Genomic DNA, 18,523 nt, shown 5'->3' with positions numbered 1-18,523 from the left:
TTGAAAATCTTTCATTTCCGGAGACATTATAGGGGAGACACTCTGTAAAAAGCTGGTCTCAAACTCCTAGATTCAAGTGATCCTTCTGCCTCAGCCTCCCAAAGTGACAGAATTAAAAGTGTGAGCCACCATGCCTGGCCACTTACAAGAGACTTACAAAAGTGAGTCACTAAATGATCAAAGTAAAAATCAACAAATTTCCTTGAAAAATGCCCTGTATAAATGTGATTATTGTATTTTCGGCTTCGGTTTGATTTTACATCACCATCAAAATCAAGGAGCACATAAAAGAAAGCAAGTTTGTTTACTTTTATTTTTATTTTTATTTTTTGAGACGGAGTCTCGCTCTGTCGCCCAGGGTGGAGTGCAGTGGCGCAACCTCAGCTCACTGCAACCTCCACCTCCCTGGTTCAAGCAATTACCTTGTCTCCGCCTCCTGAGTAGCTGGGCTTATGGGCGCATGCCACCACCACACCCAGCTAAATTTTTTGTATTTTTAATAGAGACAGGGTTTCACCATGTTGGCCAGACTGGACTCAAATTCCTGATCTCAGGCAATCTGCCCACCTCAGCCTCCCGAAGTGCTGGGATTACAGGCATGAGCTACCAAGCCCGGCCGAAAGCAAGCTTATTATGCTCACTTTGGCACTGGAGAAGACCTCTCATAACCAGCAGACAATTTTCTCAAAAAACCTATGTGTAATGAATGTGGACAAGGATTCAGTGATGGCTCTAGAGTTGAAATTCATCACTAACTAGATTTAGGAGACAGCCCCAATATCTTTAATAAAATATATTGGGCTTTAACGATAGCTGAGTTTTTCCCATTCATGAGTTTTCATCTGTAAGCCCATCACCTTGTCAGTGTTGGAAACTTCAGAAATGTGGCGCACCTTCAGATGGATTGAAGTCTTCATGTTTATTAAGGAGTCCATGACAATGCTACATCTTTTACAGGTAATGAGTATGGTTAGGGTTGTCTTCACAGTTGAAGGCCTTTCATTTAACCAGAGACATTACAGGGGAGACACTATAAAAAGTAAGTGCTTTAAATATTCCTGCTTATGTTATGTTCATCTTTATGCCAATATTTTCATGCTGTCCAATTCATCAGATTTTCTTTCTTGTTTAGTGATACTCCCCCCAAAAATACTAGCCTTCCCAAGTTAGTGGAAACAGTGTACTATTTTGTTGACAGAAACTAAAGAAGATCAGTCAGGGGTGGTGGTCCATGCCTATAGTCCCAGCTTCTCAGGGGGTTAAAGCAAGAGGATCACTTAGTCCCAGGAGTTCGAGGCTACAGGGCACTGTAAATGCATCTGTGAATAAACAATCCAGCCTGGGCAACACAGAGAGACCTCATCTCAAAAACAAAACAAAACAAAACAAAATGCTGGGTGCAGTGGCTTATGCCTGTAATGCCAGCACTTTGGGAGGCTCAGGAGGGAGAGTCACTTGAGCCCAGGAGTTTGAGACTAATTTGGGCAACATAGTGAGACCCCATCTCTACAACAAAAATTTAGCCAGGCGTGTTGTTGCATGCCTATAGTCCCAGCTTTTGAGGGGCTGAGGCAGAAGCATTTCTTGAGCCTGGGAGGTCAATGCTGCAGGGAGCCCTGATCATTCCACTGCATGCTAGTCTGGGTGACAGAGCAAGACTGTCTCAAAAGAAAAAAAAAAAGCCAAGTCTTGCCTAATAATGGTCAGAGTTTATAGAGGTAAAACCAGTTTGAAATAGTTTTTGGAAGTATCTACTAAAATTAACATATTCATACCTTATAACTCTTTGCTGTCACATACATCATATTATTAAGGTTCCTCTACAGAATAGGCACTGAATTTGAAGATGTGAGCCCTGACTGAAGTATGTACCACACTCTCCACACATCCATGGTGTTTCTCCAGTGTAGATCCTCTTATGCATATTAAGATTCAACTGATCCAGCAATCCCACTATTAGCTGTATATCCAAAGGAAAGGAAATTCGTGTGTTGAACTCCTATCTGTACTCCTATATTTATTATAGTACTATTTGCAATAGCTAACGTATGGAACAATTCTAAATATTCATCAACAGAAAATGGTAAAGAAAATGTGGCATACATACACAAAGGTACACTATTTAACCATAAAAAATAATAAAATGCTGTCATTTATGGCAAGGTAAAGATAAGCTTTGGAGAACATGAAGTTGAGTGATGTAAATTCAGGCCCAGAAAGACAAATACTACAGGTTATCACACATATGTGGAAGTCTGGGCAACAGAGCAAGACTATTCTCAAAAATCACAGAAGCAGCATAGCATTGGCCAGGCACGGTGGCTCATGCCTGTAATCCCAGCACTTTGGGAGGCCAAGGCAGGTAGACCATTTGAGGTTGGGAGTTCAAGACTAGCCTGGCCAACGTGGTGAAACCCAGTCTCTACTAAAAATACAAAAATTAGGCTGGGCATGGTGGCTCACGCCTGTAATCCCAGCACTTTGGGAGGCTGAGGTGGGGGGATCACCTGAAGTCAGGAGTTCGAGACCAGCTTGGCCAATATGGCAAAAACTCATTCCCTACTAAAAATACAAAAATTAACCGATTGTGGTGGTGGCCACCTGTAGTCCCAGCTACTTGGGAGGCCAAGGCAGGGAGAATCATTTGAACATGGGAGGCAGAGGTTGCAGTGAGCCGAGATCATGCCATTACACTCCAGACTGGGCGACGGAGTGATACTCCATCTCAAAAAAAAGTACCAAAATTAGCTGGGCATGGTGGTGCATGCCTGTAATCCCAGCTACTCAGGAGGTTTAGGCAGGAGAATCACTTGAACCCAGGAGGTGGAGACTGCAGTGAGCCAGGATCATGCCACTACATTCAAGCCTGGGCAACAGAGCAAGACTCTGTTCTCAAAAAAAAAAAGTAAATAAAAATAAAAAAGGAGAAGCAGTGTGGCATAGCAATTACTAGAAGGGAAAAGTAGGAGGGGGGTGGATGATGAAAGATTGGTTAACAGATACAAAAGTACAGTAAGATGAAAGGAACAAGTTCTAGTGCTCCACAGCACTAAAGGTGACTATAATTAATAATAATTTATTTTCAAATAACTAGAACAGTTTTTGAAGGTTCAAAACACAAAGAAATGATAAATTGTATACATGTATTGAAATATCATGCTGTAACCCATAAATATGGACAATAATTATATGTCATTTAAAAATAATGATAAAATCATATCGAGATTCAAGCGCCTCTTGTAGCGCTTCCCACAGTCCTCACATTTAGATGTTTTTTCTCCACTGTGGTCTCTTTGTTGGTCTTGAAGGCATGAACTGTGCACAATACTCTTCCCACAGTCCTCACATTGAAGTACTTTTTCTCTACTGTGGAGTCTCTGATGGGTTAGATGAGTTGAGGCCCATCTGAAGCCCTTTCCACACTCCTCACATTTGTAAGGCTTTTCTCCAGTGTGAATTCTTTGATGGAAACGAAGTTTTGAATTCTCAGTAAACCTCTTCCCACACTCTTCACATTTGAATGGTTTTTCTCCAGTATGGAGTCTCTTATGTCTCAAAATACCTGAGGCCCACCTGAAGCTCTTTCCACATTCCTTACAATTATAAGGTCTCTCTCCCGTGTGGACCCTCTGGTGCGAGTCAAGATTAAACTTACTAATGTAGCCCTTCCCACACTTCTGACATTTATACAGTTTTTCTCCTCTGTGGGCTGTCTGATGAGAATGGCCCCGTGAATTCATATGAAATCTCTTCCCACATCCATCGCACTTGAATGTTGCTTCTCCACTGTGGATCCGCTGATGTCTCGAAAGACGTGAGGACCACCTGAAGCTCTTCCCACATATGTTACAGTTATATGGTTTGTCTCCTGTATGGTCCATCTGATGCTTACAGAGATCTTGCCTACAAGTGAAGCTCCTTCCACATTCTTCACATTTGTATAGCTTCTCTCCTGTGTGGTCCCTGCAATGACCATTAAGTGCTGATCTCTGACCAAAGCTATTACTGCAGGTATCACATCTGAATGATTTCTCTTGCATGTGGACCATGGAATGCCTATTAAGATTTGATCTACTATGGAAGCTCTTACCACATATATAACATTTGAATGGCTTCTCCCCAGTATGGATTCTTTGATGTTCCCGAAGCTGGGAATTGTGAATGAAGGCCTTCCCACATTCCTCACAAATATGAGGTTTTTCTCCTGTGTGTAATTTGCAATGAACATACATTCCTGATCTACGGCTGAAACTTTTCCCACACTGCTCACATTTGAATGGTTTCTCTCCAGTGTGGATTCTCTGATGAGTTTGCAGTTGTGAGTTCTGACTAAATTCCTTACTACACACATCACACTTATAGAGTTTCTTTCCCATGTGAACTTTCTGATGAAGAGCTGAGCTGTAACAGAAGCTCTTCCTGTACTCATTACATGTATGGGACATCTTTCCTGAGTGCAATTGTTGATGAAGATCAAGGATGGAGACATCACTGAAGAATTTTTTACACTTCCCATCCTCGGAAGGTGTCTGTCCTATGTGAATTATAGATAGTCCTGCGTCAACCTGGGAGGGGACGTCACCTTGTGTGGAGAACTGAGAGCTACTTATCATGGAGTCTTGAGGCCTAGTTAACTCACTTGCAGTTTGTTCCCAGACTTGCTGGCAAGACCACTCTTCATGTGGTCCTGTTTCTGGAACAGACTCCAACTCAGTTTGGATCTTGCCTCCTATAAGGACACAGAATTAAGAGGTGTGGGTAAGTGAAGCCTTTGTTCAGTGTTTTCAGGATTTCACTTAGGACATGGCCTGAAACTTTACTGAATACAAGGAAGGCACAGTTTGTGTTTTCCAAGTGCACCACGGTCTCTTGTCACGAAACCAGTTTGAACTACATAATGTCTCATAGGTGGTAGAAAGACTTAATTTAAAATAGTAATATAATACAGTTAACTTGTTACTATTTCTACCAATTTCCTAGTTAGTCTAAAATCTTGCATGGTATATTATGTAACTACTAAATTATATATGTGATGAATCAGAAGGAACTTTAAGGGTAGGAAGACTTCAAGATGGCTGACTAAAGACACACAGAGCTTGCCTCCACCACAAAGAGCCAAAATAATGAGCAGTGCTCACTTCAGCAGCGCATATGGTAAAACTGGAATGAACAGCCTCTGCGCAAGGCTGATATGCAAATTCATGAAGTGTTCTATATATTTTATTAGTAAAAAATTTAAAAAGCAAATAGATAATCATACATCAAATAGCATCTAAGAGGGATCATTGGAATTCAGCAGAGAAGTGACAAGAAACACCCAAAGCACAAAAGGAGAGCGAAGGGAGGTAGCCCTTCTAGCCGTGATCACCTGAAAGCCCGGAAAGGCTCCTCAGTGCTGGGAAAGGGTAAGTGAGAGGGCCCTAGTGGTTTACATTTCCACTGTGGACTCCAGCAGTCAGCCATGAGAGACGCCCTCGACCCCTGCGGGCCCTGAGACTAGTGTAGGGGGCTACCTGGAGTCCATGTAAGGGCACTGCTTCAGAGAAGGCGCTCATGATGGGTTCCACACACTTCCTGAGACTCAAGCAGTTATGGCACAGCGCTATTTTGAGAGCCGCACCCCCACCAGACTGCATCTTGCCCTGGGGCCCAACAGCCCTTGCATCTCCAAATCCCTGGAGCCCCATCGACATGTCCCCACAGCCACCCGGAGGGTTGCAATAGTGCAATGCCTGTTAGACCCAGCAGTACGGCAGAGTCCCCAGCAATCTAGGCCACATAGTGTCCTATTCTCTGGCGAATGGGCAGTGCAGCACACCAGGGAGTCTGCCCCCAATACAGTACAAAAGGACCCAAAGTGTGCACTCACCAGAGCTTGAAAGCTGCCTGTCTGGGGCTGCTGCCTCTAACAGCAATGCTCCCTCACCCCCAGCAGCAGGGCCACTGTACACTTACATGTGTTCTCACTCTGAGGAAAGGCTCTCCGCACACTCTGCCACTGCCACCCAAGCACACCTCCTAAAGGCTTGGGGAACCCCTTGCACTGCCCACCACAACCTGTGCCCGTGCACAGGACAAGCCCACTTCACTTGGTGCCACCCATCTCAGTGCCAAAGCATGACACAGAGGGACCTGGGGATTGCTCCACCCTGTGTTGCCTCAGGCACACGTGTGCACAAACAGGAGACCTGACAAAGACCCAGCTTGTGTGCTGGCAGTGCTGGAGCATGCCATCTGGGGGCCTAGGGATCACGCCGCCTCTTCCACCACAGCCTACATCTGCCCGCGCCACTGAAAGGCCTGAGGACAGGCTCACCTGGCCTGGCGTCATGCCTCCACTACCCAAGCATACCACTGGGGACTACTGAGATCACCCTGCCATGTTGGTTGCCCCAGGCATGAGCATGTACCATGGAGGGAGCCTTACAACAGACCCAGAACGCTGCCGCAGGTGCCCAAGCCTGCTGTCCGGAGGCCTAAGGATTTCCCTGCCCTGATCACCACCACTGGCATCTGTGCACTCCTCCTAGTGACCTGAGGAAAGGTCCTACAAACCTGCTGCCACCACCACCGCTGATACTCCCCTGCACACACCATGGGGGGCCTCAGGACTGGCCCACCCAGCCCATCACCACTACCTCTAACACCAGTGCACACAGCCTGGAAACCTGAGGGTTATCCTGCCACCATTGTTGGGTACTGTGCTCAGTACCTGGGTGCCAGGATCATTTGCAATGCAGACCTCAGCACCCCACCATATACCTAGGTAAGAAACCTGCACATGTACCTCCTGAATCTTAAAATAAAAATTGAACAGCTGAAAGTCCTCCTCTTAAGACATTCTATCCCAGTGGGTAGAGATGACAGCTAAATAGAAATATATAAGACACAGTATAAGACAACACCAGAAGGGTAAAGATGGGATGGTATTCCATTCTACTTTTTTCTTCCTTTCTTCCTTTCTCTCTTCCCTCTCTCTTTCTCTCCCCTACCCCTCTCTCTCCCTCCCTCCCTCCCTCCGTCCCTCTCTCTCTCTCTCTCTCTCTTTCTTTCTTTCTTTCTTTCTTGAGACACAGTCTCACTCTGTCACCCAGGCTAGAGCGTAGTGGCACAATCCCAGCTCACTGCAACCTCTGCCTCCTGGGTTCAAGTGATTGTTATGCCTCAGTCACCCGAGTAGCTGGGATTACAGGACTGTGCTACCACATCCAGCTAATTTTTGTATTTTTAGTAGAGTCAGGGTTTCGTCATGCTTGCCAGGCTGGTCTCAAACTCCTGATCTCATGCTATCTGCCTGCCTCAGCCTCCCAAAGTGCTGAGATTACAGGCGTGAGCCACCACACCCAGCTGGTATTTTAAATAGAGTGGTCAGAGAAGGCCTTTCTCATGATATTAAAACTGAACAGAGACCAGAATAAAAGAAGGGTCAGAAGGTTTTGAGGTGAAAGATTATTCCAATTAGAAAGAAGAGCATATATAAACTCTAAGACAGAAGCTTCTGTAGTAGACAGAACGATGGTCCTTGAAAGATGTCCACATCCAATTCCCAGGACCTATGAACCTGTTACGTTATACAGCAAGAGATTAAGGCTGCAGATGCAATTAAGATCACTAGTCAGCTAAACAGAGAGTAGGAAGATCATTCTAGATTATGCAGGAGTGACCGATCCAATCACAAGGGACCTAAAAGGTGGAAAACAGAGGCTTAAGAAGGGTGGTGGCATGACTATGGAAGAATGGTCGGGGATGCAATGTAGCTGCTTTTGAAGATGGAGGAAGGGAAACAAAAGCCAAGGCGTGTGGACAGCACCTACGGATTGGTAAACTAAAGTGAAGGCTTCACCCCAAGAACATCTAGTCAGGAACAAAGCCCTAGGGACACCCTGATTTTTGTCCAGTGAGATGTGTGAGACTTCAGGTCTGAAGAACAGAAAGATAATTGTTTGTTGTTTAATCTGCTAAGTGTGTGGTCACTGGGTACCAGCAACAGGCGATACAGTGTCTGTGGCAGGATGGAGAAACAGCAGGGAATATAACTTGGCTGGAAAATGAAGATGTAGTCAGGGAGGCAGTGGGGGATGAACAGCAGATCCAGGGTCTCTAAAAGTCACTTAAAGCAGTTGTAACGTTAATACAAATAAGAAGCCACAAAGGCTTTTAAGCTGAGGAATGGCAATCTGACTTATGTTTCCTAAGGATCACTTTGGCTGCTATGAGGAAAACAGATGTCACGGTGGGAAGAGGGGTTGGGGGAGCAGGACAACCAGCAGGAAGGAGGTTGTAAGAATCCAGGAAACAGGTTTGGCCATTTACGCCAGGGCAATGGAGTTGGGTAATGGACAGAAGTAAAACAGATGGGAGGGTCGCATACGAGGATTCATGGTTGCTTGGTTCTTACCTGAATTCCCTTCTTTTTGAGTTGCTGTCTCCATGATCCAAAACTTTTCTTCTCTTTGGAAGTGAAAAGTATCTTGGTAGGAAAGTTGATGCCCTGTGAACAAAGTCAGATGCTTAATCCCAATACATCTTAGGTAAAATTTACTAGAAATTTAGGTTCTCACTGCACACTCAAACTTGAAAACTGATACGGTTTGGCTGTGTCCCCACCCAAATCTCACCTTGAATTGTATTTCCCATAATCCCCACATGTCATAACAGGGACCTGGTGCGATGTAGCTGAATCATAGGGGCCGTTTCCTTCATGCTGTTCTCATGAGAGTGGGTGAGTTCTCACGAGATCTGATGGTTTTCTAAGGGGCCTTTCCCCCTTTGCTCGGCACTTCTTCCTGCTGCACTGTGAAAAAGGTGCCTTTCTTCCCCTTGGCTTTCCACCATGACTGTAAGTTTCCTGAGGCCTCCCCAGCCATGCGGAACTGTGAGTCAATGAAACGTCTTTTCTTTTTTTATTTTATTTATTTATTTATTTATTTATTTTTGAGATGGAGTCTCGTTCTGTCACCCAGGCTGGAGTGCAGTGGTGCTATCCCAGCTCACTGCAACCTCCGCCTCCTGGGTCCAAGCTATTCTTCTGCCTTAGCCTCCTGAGTAGCTGGGATTACAGGCAAGTGCCACCATACCCGGCTAATTTTTGTATTTTTAGTAGAGATGGGGTTTCATCATATTGGCCAGGCTGGTCTCGAACTCTTGACCTAGTGATCCACCCGCCTCAGCCTCCCAAAGTGCTGGGATTACAGGCGTGAGCCACCGCACCCAGCCTATCTTTTCTTTATAAATTACCCAGTCTCTAGTATTTCTTCCTAGCAGTGGAAGAACAAACTAATACAAACACCCTAGGGTACAAAGCCATTCCTGGGGCCTGACATTCCATTACAGAGGGTGCCTGTGCTCACCCACTGAGAGCAGGTTCCTGAAGTTCTCCAGCATCACATCTCGATACAGCTTCTTCTGGGCAGGGTCCAGCAGCCCCAGCTCCTCCTCAGTGAACACCACAGCTACATCCTTAAAGGTTACTGCCTCCTATAACATCAAACATATATAATCCCAATGTCATGACCAGTGATTCTTGGGAGAGGGGTGGCACTGAGCAGGTGAAGGGGATGAGTGAGAAGTTGCTGTGGATCTTGAGAGATGTAGGTCAACTTACAGATTTCCCATTCATTCTGTCTGTATCCTGGCAATGACACACACTGATTTTCCGGAGCTCCACCAGAAGTCCAATGATGAAAAAGTCCTATAGGTTTACTTTGTGCACTTACTGAGTCTCCTTGTAAGTAACCCTCTAGGACTCAAAATGCAGCATCCTGGGCTACGCATATATAGGTTTCAATGAATCATGCCAGTTGCCCCAGTAACATTTAGCAATTCAGTCCCAACTTTGTTTGATAATGCCCATTGTTCTCTCTCGTACTTGAACCCTGGATATAATCATTTTTCCTTTTTTTTTTCCTAATTTTTATTTTTTGAGATGGAGTCTTGCTCTGTCGCCCAGACTGGAGTACAGTGGCACTATCCCAGCTCGCTGCAACCTCCGCCTCCTGGGTTCAAGCAATTCTCCTGCCTCAGCCTCTCGAATAGCTGGGATTATAGGCGCCCACCACCATGCCCGGCTAATTTTTGTATTTTTAGTAGAGACGGGGTTTCACCATGTTGGCCAGGCTGGTCATGAACTCCTGACCTTAGGCGATCTGCCCACCTCAGCCTCCCAAAGTGCTGGGATTACAGGCGTGAGCCACCGCACCCGGCCCATGTTTTTCAGTATCTGCCAAACTAACAAGTTTACGGTGACCTGTGTGGGACAGCTATGGAGTGGGTCCTCTGTATTCAAGACACAAACTACATATATTAATTGCAGCATTGAATGTCATGATCTAGAGCCAGTGTGCCTATGATCACACTGAGCGTGTGTGCTCCCTCACAAGGCTCAATCCCAAGGCTCTGTGCCTTTGCCTGCCCAGCCACGGGACCTTGGATAAGTTTTCCCGCGTGCATTCGTTTCCTTTCTGTATAAAGACTGTCACATCAATTTTCTCCAGGAATAAACAAGAGAATATAAATGGGGAAAGTCTCTGGCACAGACTAGGTATTTAATTAACATTAGTTGATTTTATTACCTTTTTTTCTTTTTTTTTTGAGACGGAGTTTCGTTCTTGTTGCCCAGGCTGGAATGCAGTGGTGCAAACTCAGCTCATGGCAACCTCTGCCTCCCCGGTTCAAGCAATTCTCCTGCCTCAGCCTTCTGAGTGGCTGGGATTACAGGCATGCACCACTATGCCCAGCTAGTTTTGTATTTTTAGTAGAGACAGGGTTTATCCATGTTGGTCAGGCTGGTCTCAAACTCCCGACCTCAGATGATCTGCCCGCCTCGGCCCCCAAAAGTGCTAGGAAAAAAAAAGTGCACCACCGCACCCAGCTGGTAATGTCCTTTATTCATATTTCTTTGGATTTTTTATTATAACTTTCATTACAGTTATCTATTTCATTTCATGTCGGTATAGTATTACAGGGAACTGATGATCTATCATTATCTATTCTAAATAATGAATATTTAATTTTATATCATTTTCATTATTACCAATCCTGCTAAGAAAATCATGTTATGTGGACTTTACTCTCCTGTCTGATTATTGAAAATAATTTTGGCCCAGTATGGTAGCTCATGCCTGTAATCTCAGTACTTTCAGAGGCTGAGACAAGCAAATCATTTGAGCTCTGGAGTTCGAGACCAGCCTTGGCAACACAGCAAAATTCTGTCTCTACAAAATATACAAAAATTAGCTAGGCATGGTGGCACGTGACTATAATCCCAGACACTTGGGAGGTTGAGACAGAAGAATCATTTGAACCCAGGAGGTGGACGCTGCAGTGAGCCAAGATTGTGCCACTGCACTCCAGCCTGGGCAACAGAGCAAGACTCTGTTTCTAAAAAGAAATAACATAAAATAATAAATTAATTAATTTAATTAAATAAAATAATTTCAAACCAGGTGCAGTGATTCACACCTGTAATCCCAGTGCTTTAAGAGGCTAAGGTGGGGGGATTGCTTGAATTCAAGAGTTCAAGACCAGCCTAGGCAACACAGCAAGACACCATCTTTATAAATTTTAAAAACTAGCCAGTCGTGGTGATGCGTGCCTGTAATCCTAGCTACTTGGGAGGCTGAGGCAGGGAGATCTGGACCCCAGAGGTTCAAGGCTGCAGTGCGCTACACTTACATCACTGTACTCTATCCTAGACAACAGAGCAAAATTCTGTCTCTAAAAGAATAAGAATAAACTAAAATAAAATAATTTCAAATGAAAATTACAGTGTCAAAAAATAAGAATGTTCAAAATTGTGATCATGTATGCCAGATCCCAATTTTTTGTCAAACTCCAAAATCTTTCAAGGGGATACGTTACCCTGGTTTTTCTTAAAATAGCCAAAGGCAGATTATCAAATTTCCTGTGATGTTGATACTCTTATTTGAGAATAATTCACCTTATTAATCCCATGTATTTGATTATAAATAATACTATCACCTTTTCAAACGTGTACTGGCCACTTCTATTTCTTCTCTACAATTTACCAATTAATGGATTAATGTCCTTTATTCATACTCCTTTGATTTTTTTTCTCCATTTTGTACATGAGATTCTTATTTTGGAGTGTGTATTTTTTAGATATCAAAGTGGTAAATATTTTCACCTTAGGCTGTTGTATTTCCTGGTAACACTCTGTAAGCCATCTTTGCCATTAGCAATGTAAAGATTTTCTATAATGAGTGTAGCAATCACTGTCCTTTGGTGCCTGGAGTACTAGGTGTACCTGAAGAGGTGACACAACAGGAAGAGAAGAGGTCCCCTGGGGAGAGGTCAGGGAGGAGCTATGTCACCAATGGTTGTCATCACTCAAGAGGGCACTCCAGACACCCATACCAGAAGGCACAGGTCCTTCAATGGAGAATCCTCTTTCTTCTCTCTCTCTTTCAATTTAGCAAAATAGCTAACATGCCAACCCTGGGTTTCCTCTCTGAACCTCAGCAGATTTCTCATATTTCACATATTTAAGAGGAAGATGAGGCTGAGAATTGCATCATCCAGCTGTTCTGAGGAACAAACAAAGGAACAGAACACAGTGACTAGAGAATCTTCTGATATCATGGACATTTGAAACTAAAGTTACCTATCATTTTGGTCAAACTCCTTAATACATAAAGGAATAAGAAAAGACCAGTAAATAAAATACACAATGCATGACTTAAGCATGGGGAAAACAAAAGCTAGCTCTTCCTATGTGAAAATCTCCAGAAATTCTTCTGTGAAGCCACAGTTACAGCCTGCTGTGCTGTGCCACATGTGGATATTTTATCTACCAAACAGCCAACATGGTACATGTCAAAAGTACCCTTTCAAAACTGAGCTCCTAGTGCCTGTGTATAAAGTAGTTAAAAAGAAACATTGGTGGGTGTGGTGGCTCACACCTGTAATCCCAGCACTTTGGGAGGCTGAGGCGGGCAGATCACTTGAGGCCAGGAGTTCGAGACCAGCCTGGCCAACATGGTGAAACCTCGTCTCTACTAAAAATACAAATATTAGCCAAGCATGGCGATAGGTGCCTGTAATCCCAGCTACTCAAGGGGCCGAGGCAGGAGAATTGCTTGAACCCAGGAGGTGGAGGTTGCAGTGAGCCGAGACTGCGCCACTGCACTCCAGCCTGGGTGACAAAGCAAGACTCCATCTCGAGGAAAAAAAAAAAAAAAGGAGCATCAATGCAATGGAACGTGATGCAACCATAAATAATGAACATTACATAATATTAAACAAAAAGAACACAGTTTAAATTAGATAAGTATCAATACAAATACAGTTATGAATATACATGAGGAATAGCATGAGAAAATAAAAACCCCTAATTAGTGAGAAGAGATGCAGTGAAATGGGAGAATTTCTACTCATAACACAAATAATGGTAAAGGTAAACAAAACCAAAAGCAAATGCAAATTGAACACGAAAGAAACAAGCAAGCACTTGGCACACAGCAGGTGCACAAATAACTGTTGTTCTCCTTGAGTCTTCCCAAGACTGAGAAAAACACGTGGCAATCTTAAGTAGCGAAACAGAATTTGAACAGCAAAAGAGACCAGACTTGCTCACCTTGAACATGGTCATTTTTCCTCCTCTGGGGAATTTGCAGAGTTCTCAGTTATGCAGTTCAAGGGAAGACAGAATTGTGCCTGGAACGTGCCATGGAAAGCAATAAAAGAGACATGAAGAGGTGGTCAGGGATGCCGCCCAACAACATGAACATGCATTGTGAATTAGCACTTGAATGTTCACAGCAGCATTATTCATAATAACCCCAAATTGCACACAACCAAAATGCCCTCCTACAGGTAAATGGACAGACAAATTGTGGCCTATCCATACAATGAAATCTTACTTGGAAATTTAAAAAAATGAAGTACTGACTCATGCTATAACATGCATGAACCCGGAAACATGTTAAACAAAAGACACAAAAAGTCACAAAAAGCCATGGATTGTATGATCGCATTTATGTGAAATGTTCAGAATAGGCAAATGTATAATAGAGAAAGTAGATTCGTGGTTGCTTCACATTTGAGGTAAGAATGAGGTTTAACTGTAAATAGGCACAAGGAGTCCAAACGTGAGATGAAAATGATCTAAACTGAATCATGATGATGGTTATTCCACTTCACAAAATTCCTAAAAATCATTGAATTATATGCCTGAAATGGATGAAAGCTATATGTGAAATATATCTTGACAGAATTGGAAAAAATAATTGTTAATCTGCATGTCACTGAAATCAGTAAGAATGAATTCTAAGTCCATATCTATAGAATATTTATAGGTGAATAAAGGAATAAATAAATGGGGGAGAAATGGAAACTCATCTTTACAGTAGAATGTCCACTAATAATGTATCTCCCCATAAGAAACTTTATTATTTTCAAAATTTAAAAAAAGTAACTTCACAGTGGACAAATCTGAAAGACTTCATCTTGGCCAAGTGAACAAAAGTGAGATCACCAGTGAAGGTGAAGGGGTGGCCTGCCCCTCCACACCTGTGGGCGTTTCTCATTAGCTAGAAGGAGAGACTTGAGAAAAGAAACGAGACAGAGAAAGTCTATACAGAGACAAAGTATAGAGAAAGAAAAAGTGGACCCAGGGGACTGGCGCTCAGCATACAGAGGACCCACACTGGCACCGGTCTCTGAGTTCCCTCAGTATTTATTGATCATTATCTTTACCATCTTAGAAAAAGGGAAGTGGCAGGATAATAGGATCATCTAGGGAGGTCAGCAGTAAGACATATGAATAAAGATCTCTGTGACATGAATAAGTTTAAGGAAAAGTGCTGTGCCTTGATATGCCTATACAAACATCTCCATAAACCTTTTTAGTGCATAAGGAGCAGCATTGTCCCTAGCACATCCCACCTTTTGCCCTAAGGCGGTCTTCTCCCATCTTAGTAAATAGAACATACAATCGGGTTTTACACTGAGATGTTCCATTGCCCAGGGATGGGTAGGAGACAGATGCTTTTCTCTATCTCAACTGCCAAGAGGCCTTCTTTCCTCTTATATTAATCCTCCTCAGCACAGACCCTTCACGGGTGTCAGGCTGGGGGACGATTAGGTCTTTCCCTTCCCACGAGGCCATATTTCAGACTATCACATGGGGAGAAACCTTGAACAATACCTAGCTTTCCTAGGCAGAGGTCCCTGCGACCTTTGGCAGTGTACATGTCCCTGGGTACTTGAGATTAAGAGAAGGGTGATGACTTTTCACAAGCATACTGCCTTCAGGCGCTTGTTTAACAAAGCACACTCTGCACAGCCCAAAATCCGTTAAACCTTGAGTCACCACAGCACATGTCTCTTGCAAGGACAAAGTTGGGGGTAGGGTCACAGATTAACAGCATCTCAAATACAGAACCAAATGGAGTCTCTTATGTCTACTTCTTTCTATACAGACATAGTAACAGTCTGATCTCTCTCTCTTTTCCCCACAGAAGGGACAAACCAACATCATTTGGACACTGTTATGTTGCAATGAAAAGGACACCTCACTACTACTATGGTATCCCTACCAACCATGCATAATCTAAACCTAAACATGAAATTTATCAGATAAACCCCAAATGAATGTCTTTCTATAAAACAACTGCCTATACTCTTCAAAAAACCATGCATGTAAAAGACAAAGGCTGTGGAATCTTTCTAGATTAAAGAAAAGTATAGAAATGTGACAATAAAGACAATGCATAAAATTCAACTTTGAATGGGGCTGCAGGTAAAAAGTGGGATAGTTATAAGGACCAAAATTTAAAAACTGAACAAATTTAAATATGGAAGCTGCAGATTAGATAACAATGTTATGTAATATGGTATCCAACACTATCTAATAAATAACACTACAACTATTAGTCGCTTTTTAACAGATCTATCTGATATGTAATAGATAACAATATTATTTAATATAATATTTAATTATTTTTTTGCAACAGAGTCTCACTCTGTCATCCAGACCAGAGTGCAGGGGCGCCATCTCAGCTTACTGTAGCCTCTGCCTCCTGGGTTCAAATGATTCTCATGCATCAGCCTCCCTAATAGCTGGGATTACAGGCGCACGCCACCTCAAATTTTAAAAAAGTAACTTCACAGTGGACAAATCAGCTAATTTTTGTATTTTTAGTAGAGATGGGGTTTCTCAATGTTGGCCAGGCTGGTCTCAAACTCCTGGCCTTAAGTGATCCACTTGCCTCGGCCTCCCAAAGTACTGGGATTACAGCCACCATGCCTAGCTAGTATAATATCTAATAGTATCTAGCATGTTATGTGAAACCCTATAACCAGCCCTTCCTAAACACCTCTTACCAAGACACCCCACAATTATCTTGAAATGTGGGCTTCCTTGCTGCAGAAAGCTACAAGCAACTGTCTGGCTACAGGTATGTTCCTGGTGGTGTCTGGCTGAAGAGCAACAACAAAGCAAACAGGAAAAATGTAAACACGTGGCAAATTTGGGTAAAGAGTATATGAGAATTTCTAATACTATTTTTGCAACTTTTCTATAGGTTTCAAATGATATGAAAATAAAGTGTTAAAAACTTTTTTTTTTTTTTTTTGAGAAGGGCGTTTCGCTCTTGTTGCCCAGGCTGGAGTATAATGGTGCGAGCTGAGCTCACCACAACCTCCACCTTCCGAGTTCAAGTGATTCTCCTGCCTCAGCCTCCCAAGTAGCTGGAATTACAGGCATGCACCACCATGCCTGGCTAATTTTGTATTTTCAGTAGAGATGGGGTTTCTCCATGTTGGTCAGGCTGCTCTCAAACTCCCGACCTCAGGTGATTCGCCCATCTCGGCCTCCCAAAGTGCTGGGATTGCAAGCGTGAGGCACCACGCCCGGCCAATATCAGGAAACATTTACAAAAAAATTAGATAACAATGAGATAAATTAGGATGAGCATGATATAACATGGCAGTTCACTAGTTAATTTCCCTTTTGGCAGTGTTTCCAAATTTCCATAGTTAAACACACAAGGGAAAACACATTTTTTAAATTATAAAATTTTCTTTAAATGTTTATAAATAAATATGCAAATATACCAAAAGAAAGACTAAAAAGAAATGCATTCGAAGTTTAACAGTTACTATATTTACATGCTGTATTCATGGGTAATTATAAACTTGTACTACTCATATTTCTCCAATTTCTGAACGCTCCACAATGATACCGTTGCATAACAAGTGAAATACTTGTAACAAATGAAATAGTTGTAATGAATGAAATAGCTGACAAACTCCCAGAACAGTCCAAGCCCATAAGCCTTGCTCTCGAGGTCCCTTCAATCAAGTCCTAACTTGCTTTCCCCACCAGATTCCAGCCAGTTCCTCTGCCTCAATGAGAATGTATCCAAAAGATTATCAACTAAGGCTCTGACCTGTAATGCCCAGGTTTCAACGGCAGATCCACCTCTTACTACCTAGGTGACTATGCGCAGATAACTCCTGCTCCTTTGTATCTGACTCATCTTTAAAACGGAAAAAAGTAGTACTTCTCCACAGAGCCATGGTGTGGCGAAAATTTGATTATTTTTATAAAGCCCTTGGAATAAAGTTACCAATTGAGGCTTAATTATTATCACCACCCATGCCTGAGGACACATCCTACACTCTTGGTTGGGGTGAGCATCTCTGTAAAAGAAAAAAAGCCAAGGACCACTCACGTAGAGCTTTGGTAGCCAAGAAGTCCCTCCCTGCAGGTCTTTTTGAGAATCAGGCTGGGGAAGGAGAAGGCTGTGAAACACCCTGACCGCGTTGCCGGCCCGCATAAAAGTTAAATGTTCCTCTCCCTTCGTGGAAAGTGGACACAACCCTCGCCTTCCTAAAAACAGGTCAGAAGCGTCCGGGATCACCCAGCGTCCTGCAGGAATCAGAGACAAGGGCGGGGGTCCCTGTAGCTGGAGCTCTGACCCCACCCGGGGACCTGACAGCCTTCGTGGGAAATTAACACTAAGAAGAGACCACCAGTCACTAAAGGAAGGACTGCTTTAAGGCTTTCATTTGTGTTACCTCTTCCAGTTCCCAAAACGATTTCATTAGGATGGTCCTAAAGTCCCCATTTTAAAGAACAGCAGTGGGAGGTACAGGGAGGTTAATAACATCCCAACCCTAAACTGTGAGAAAGTAGCCTCACAGGTGGGATGGAGGGAGGTGGGCTGAGCGAGCTGAGAGCCCCCAAAACCCTCAAACCAGGCGGCGTCCCAACCAAGTCCCAACCCCCAGCCTCATCTCCGGGGACGCGAGGACAACCCCAAGACCAAGAAGGCTCCGCGGACAAGAACGAAAAGAGCGGCTGTTGCACCTTCAAACCTCCGTTTTCCAACGAGGCTCCTTCTCCTCTTAGTCAACTTCCAGGTGGTTGCGAGCCCGCATCGTAAGGGGACATGTTGAGAAGGACCGACAAGACACACAACTGACACAAAACTACCACCGAAATGCACTGCAGCAACCTCACCCCCCGGGAGCGGAAGTGCCCCCTACTCGGCGCAGC

The 18,523-nt window shown here is 43.6% G+C and overlaps 1 protein-coding gene across 1 annotated transcript; it reads right to left on the bottom strand.

Annotated features, from left to right (window-relative positions):
- Positions 1-299: 299 nt before the first annotated feature.
- On the bottom strand, positions 300-18,485 carry LOC713143 (uncharacterized). The gene is made up of 6 exons (XM_077983191.1): positions 18,335-18,485; positions 13,595-13,674; positions 9,351-9,477; positions 8,399-8,491; positions 3,221-4,729; positions 300-1,926 (listed from the first exon to the last, which is right to left on the bottom strand). The coding sequence occupies exons 2-6, from the start codon at positions 13,607-13,609 to the stop codon at positions 1,802-1,804; spliced, it is 1,869 nt and encodes a 622-aa protein (XP_077839317.1). The 5' UTR covers positions 13,610-13,674; positions 18,335-18,485; the 3' UTR covers positions 300-1,801.
- Positions 18,486-18,523: the final 38 nt, after the last annotated feature.

The sequence above is a fragment of the Macaca mulatta genome, chromosome 19 (genome assembly GCF_049350105.2).
Source record: "Macaca mulatta isolate MMU2019108-1 chromosome 19, T2T-MMU8v2.0, whole genome shotgun sequence".
Taxonomy (NCBI): Eukaryota; Metazoa; Chordata; class Mammalia; order Primates; family Cercopithecidae; genus Macaca; species Macaca mulatta.
Note: the sequence above shows the minus strand (reverse complement) of the source record. Positions and strands in the feature narration are given on the sequence as shown.

Coding starts and splice junctions, on each gene's coding strand:
- LOC713143 (XM_077983191.1), bottom strand. Junction 4,730..8,398: donor TCAAAAAGAAGGGAATTCAG/GTAAGAACCAAG, acceptor GTGTCCTTATAG/GAGGCAAGATCCAAACTGAG. Junction 1,927..3,220: donor CAAGAGGCGCTTGAATCTCG/ATATGATTTTAT, acceptor AGTTGAATCTTA/ATATGCATAAGAGGATCTAC.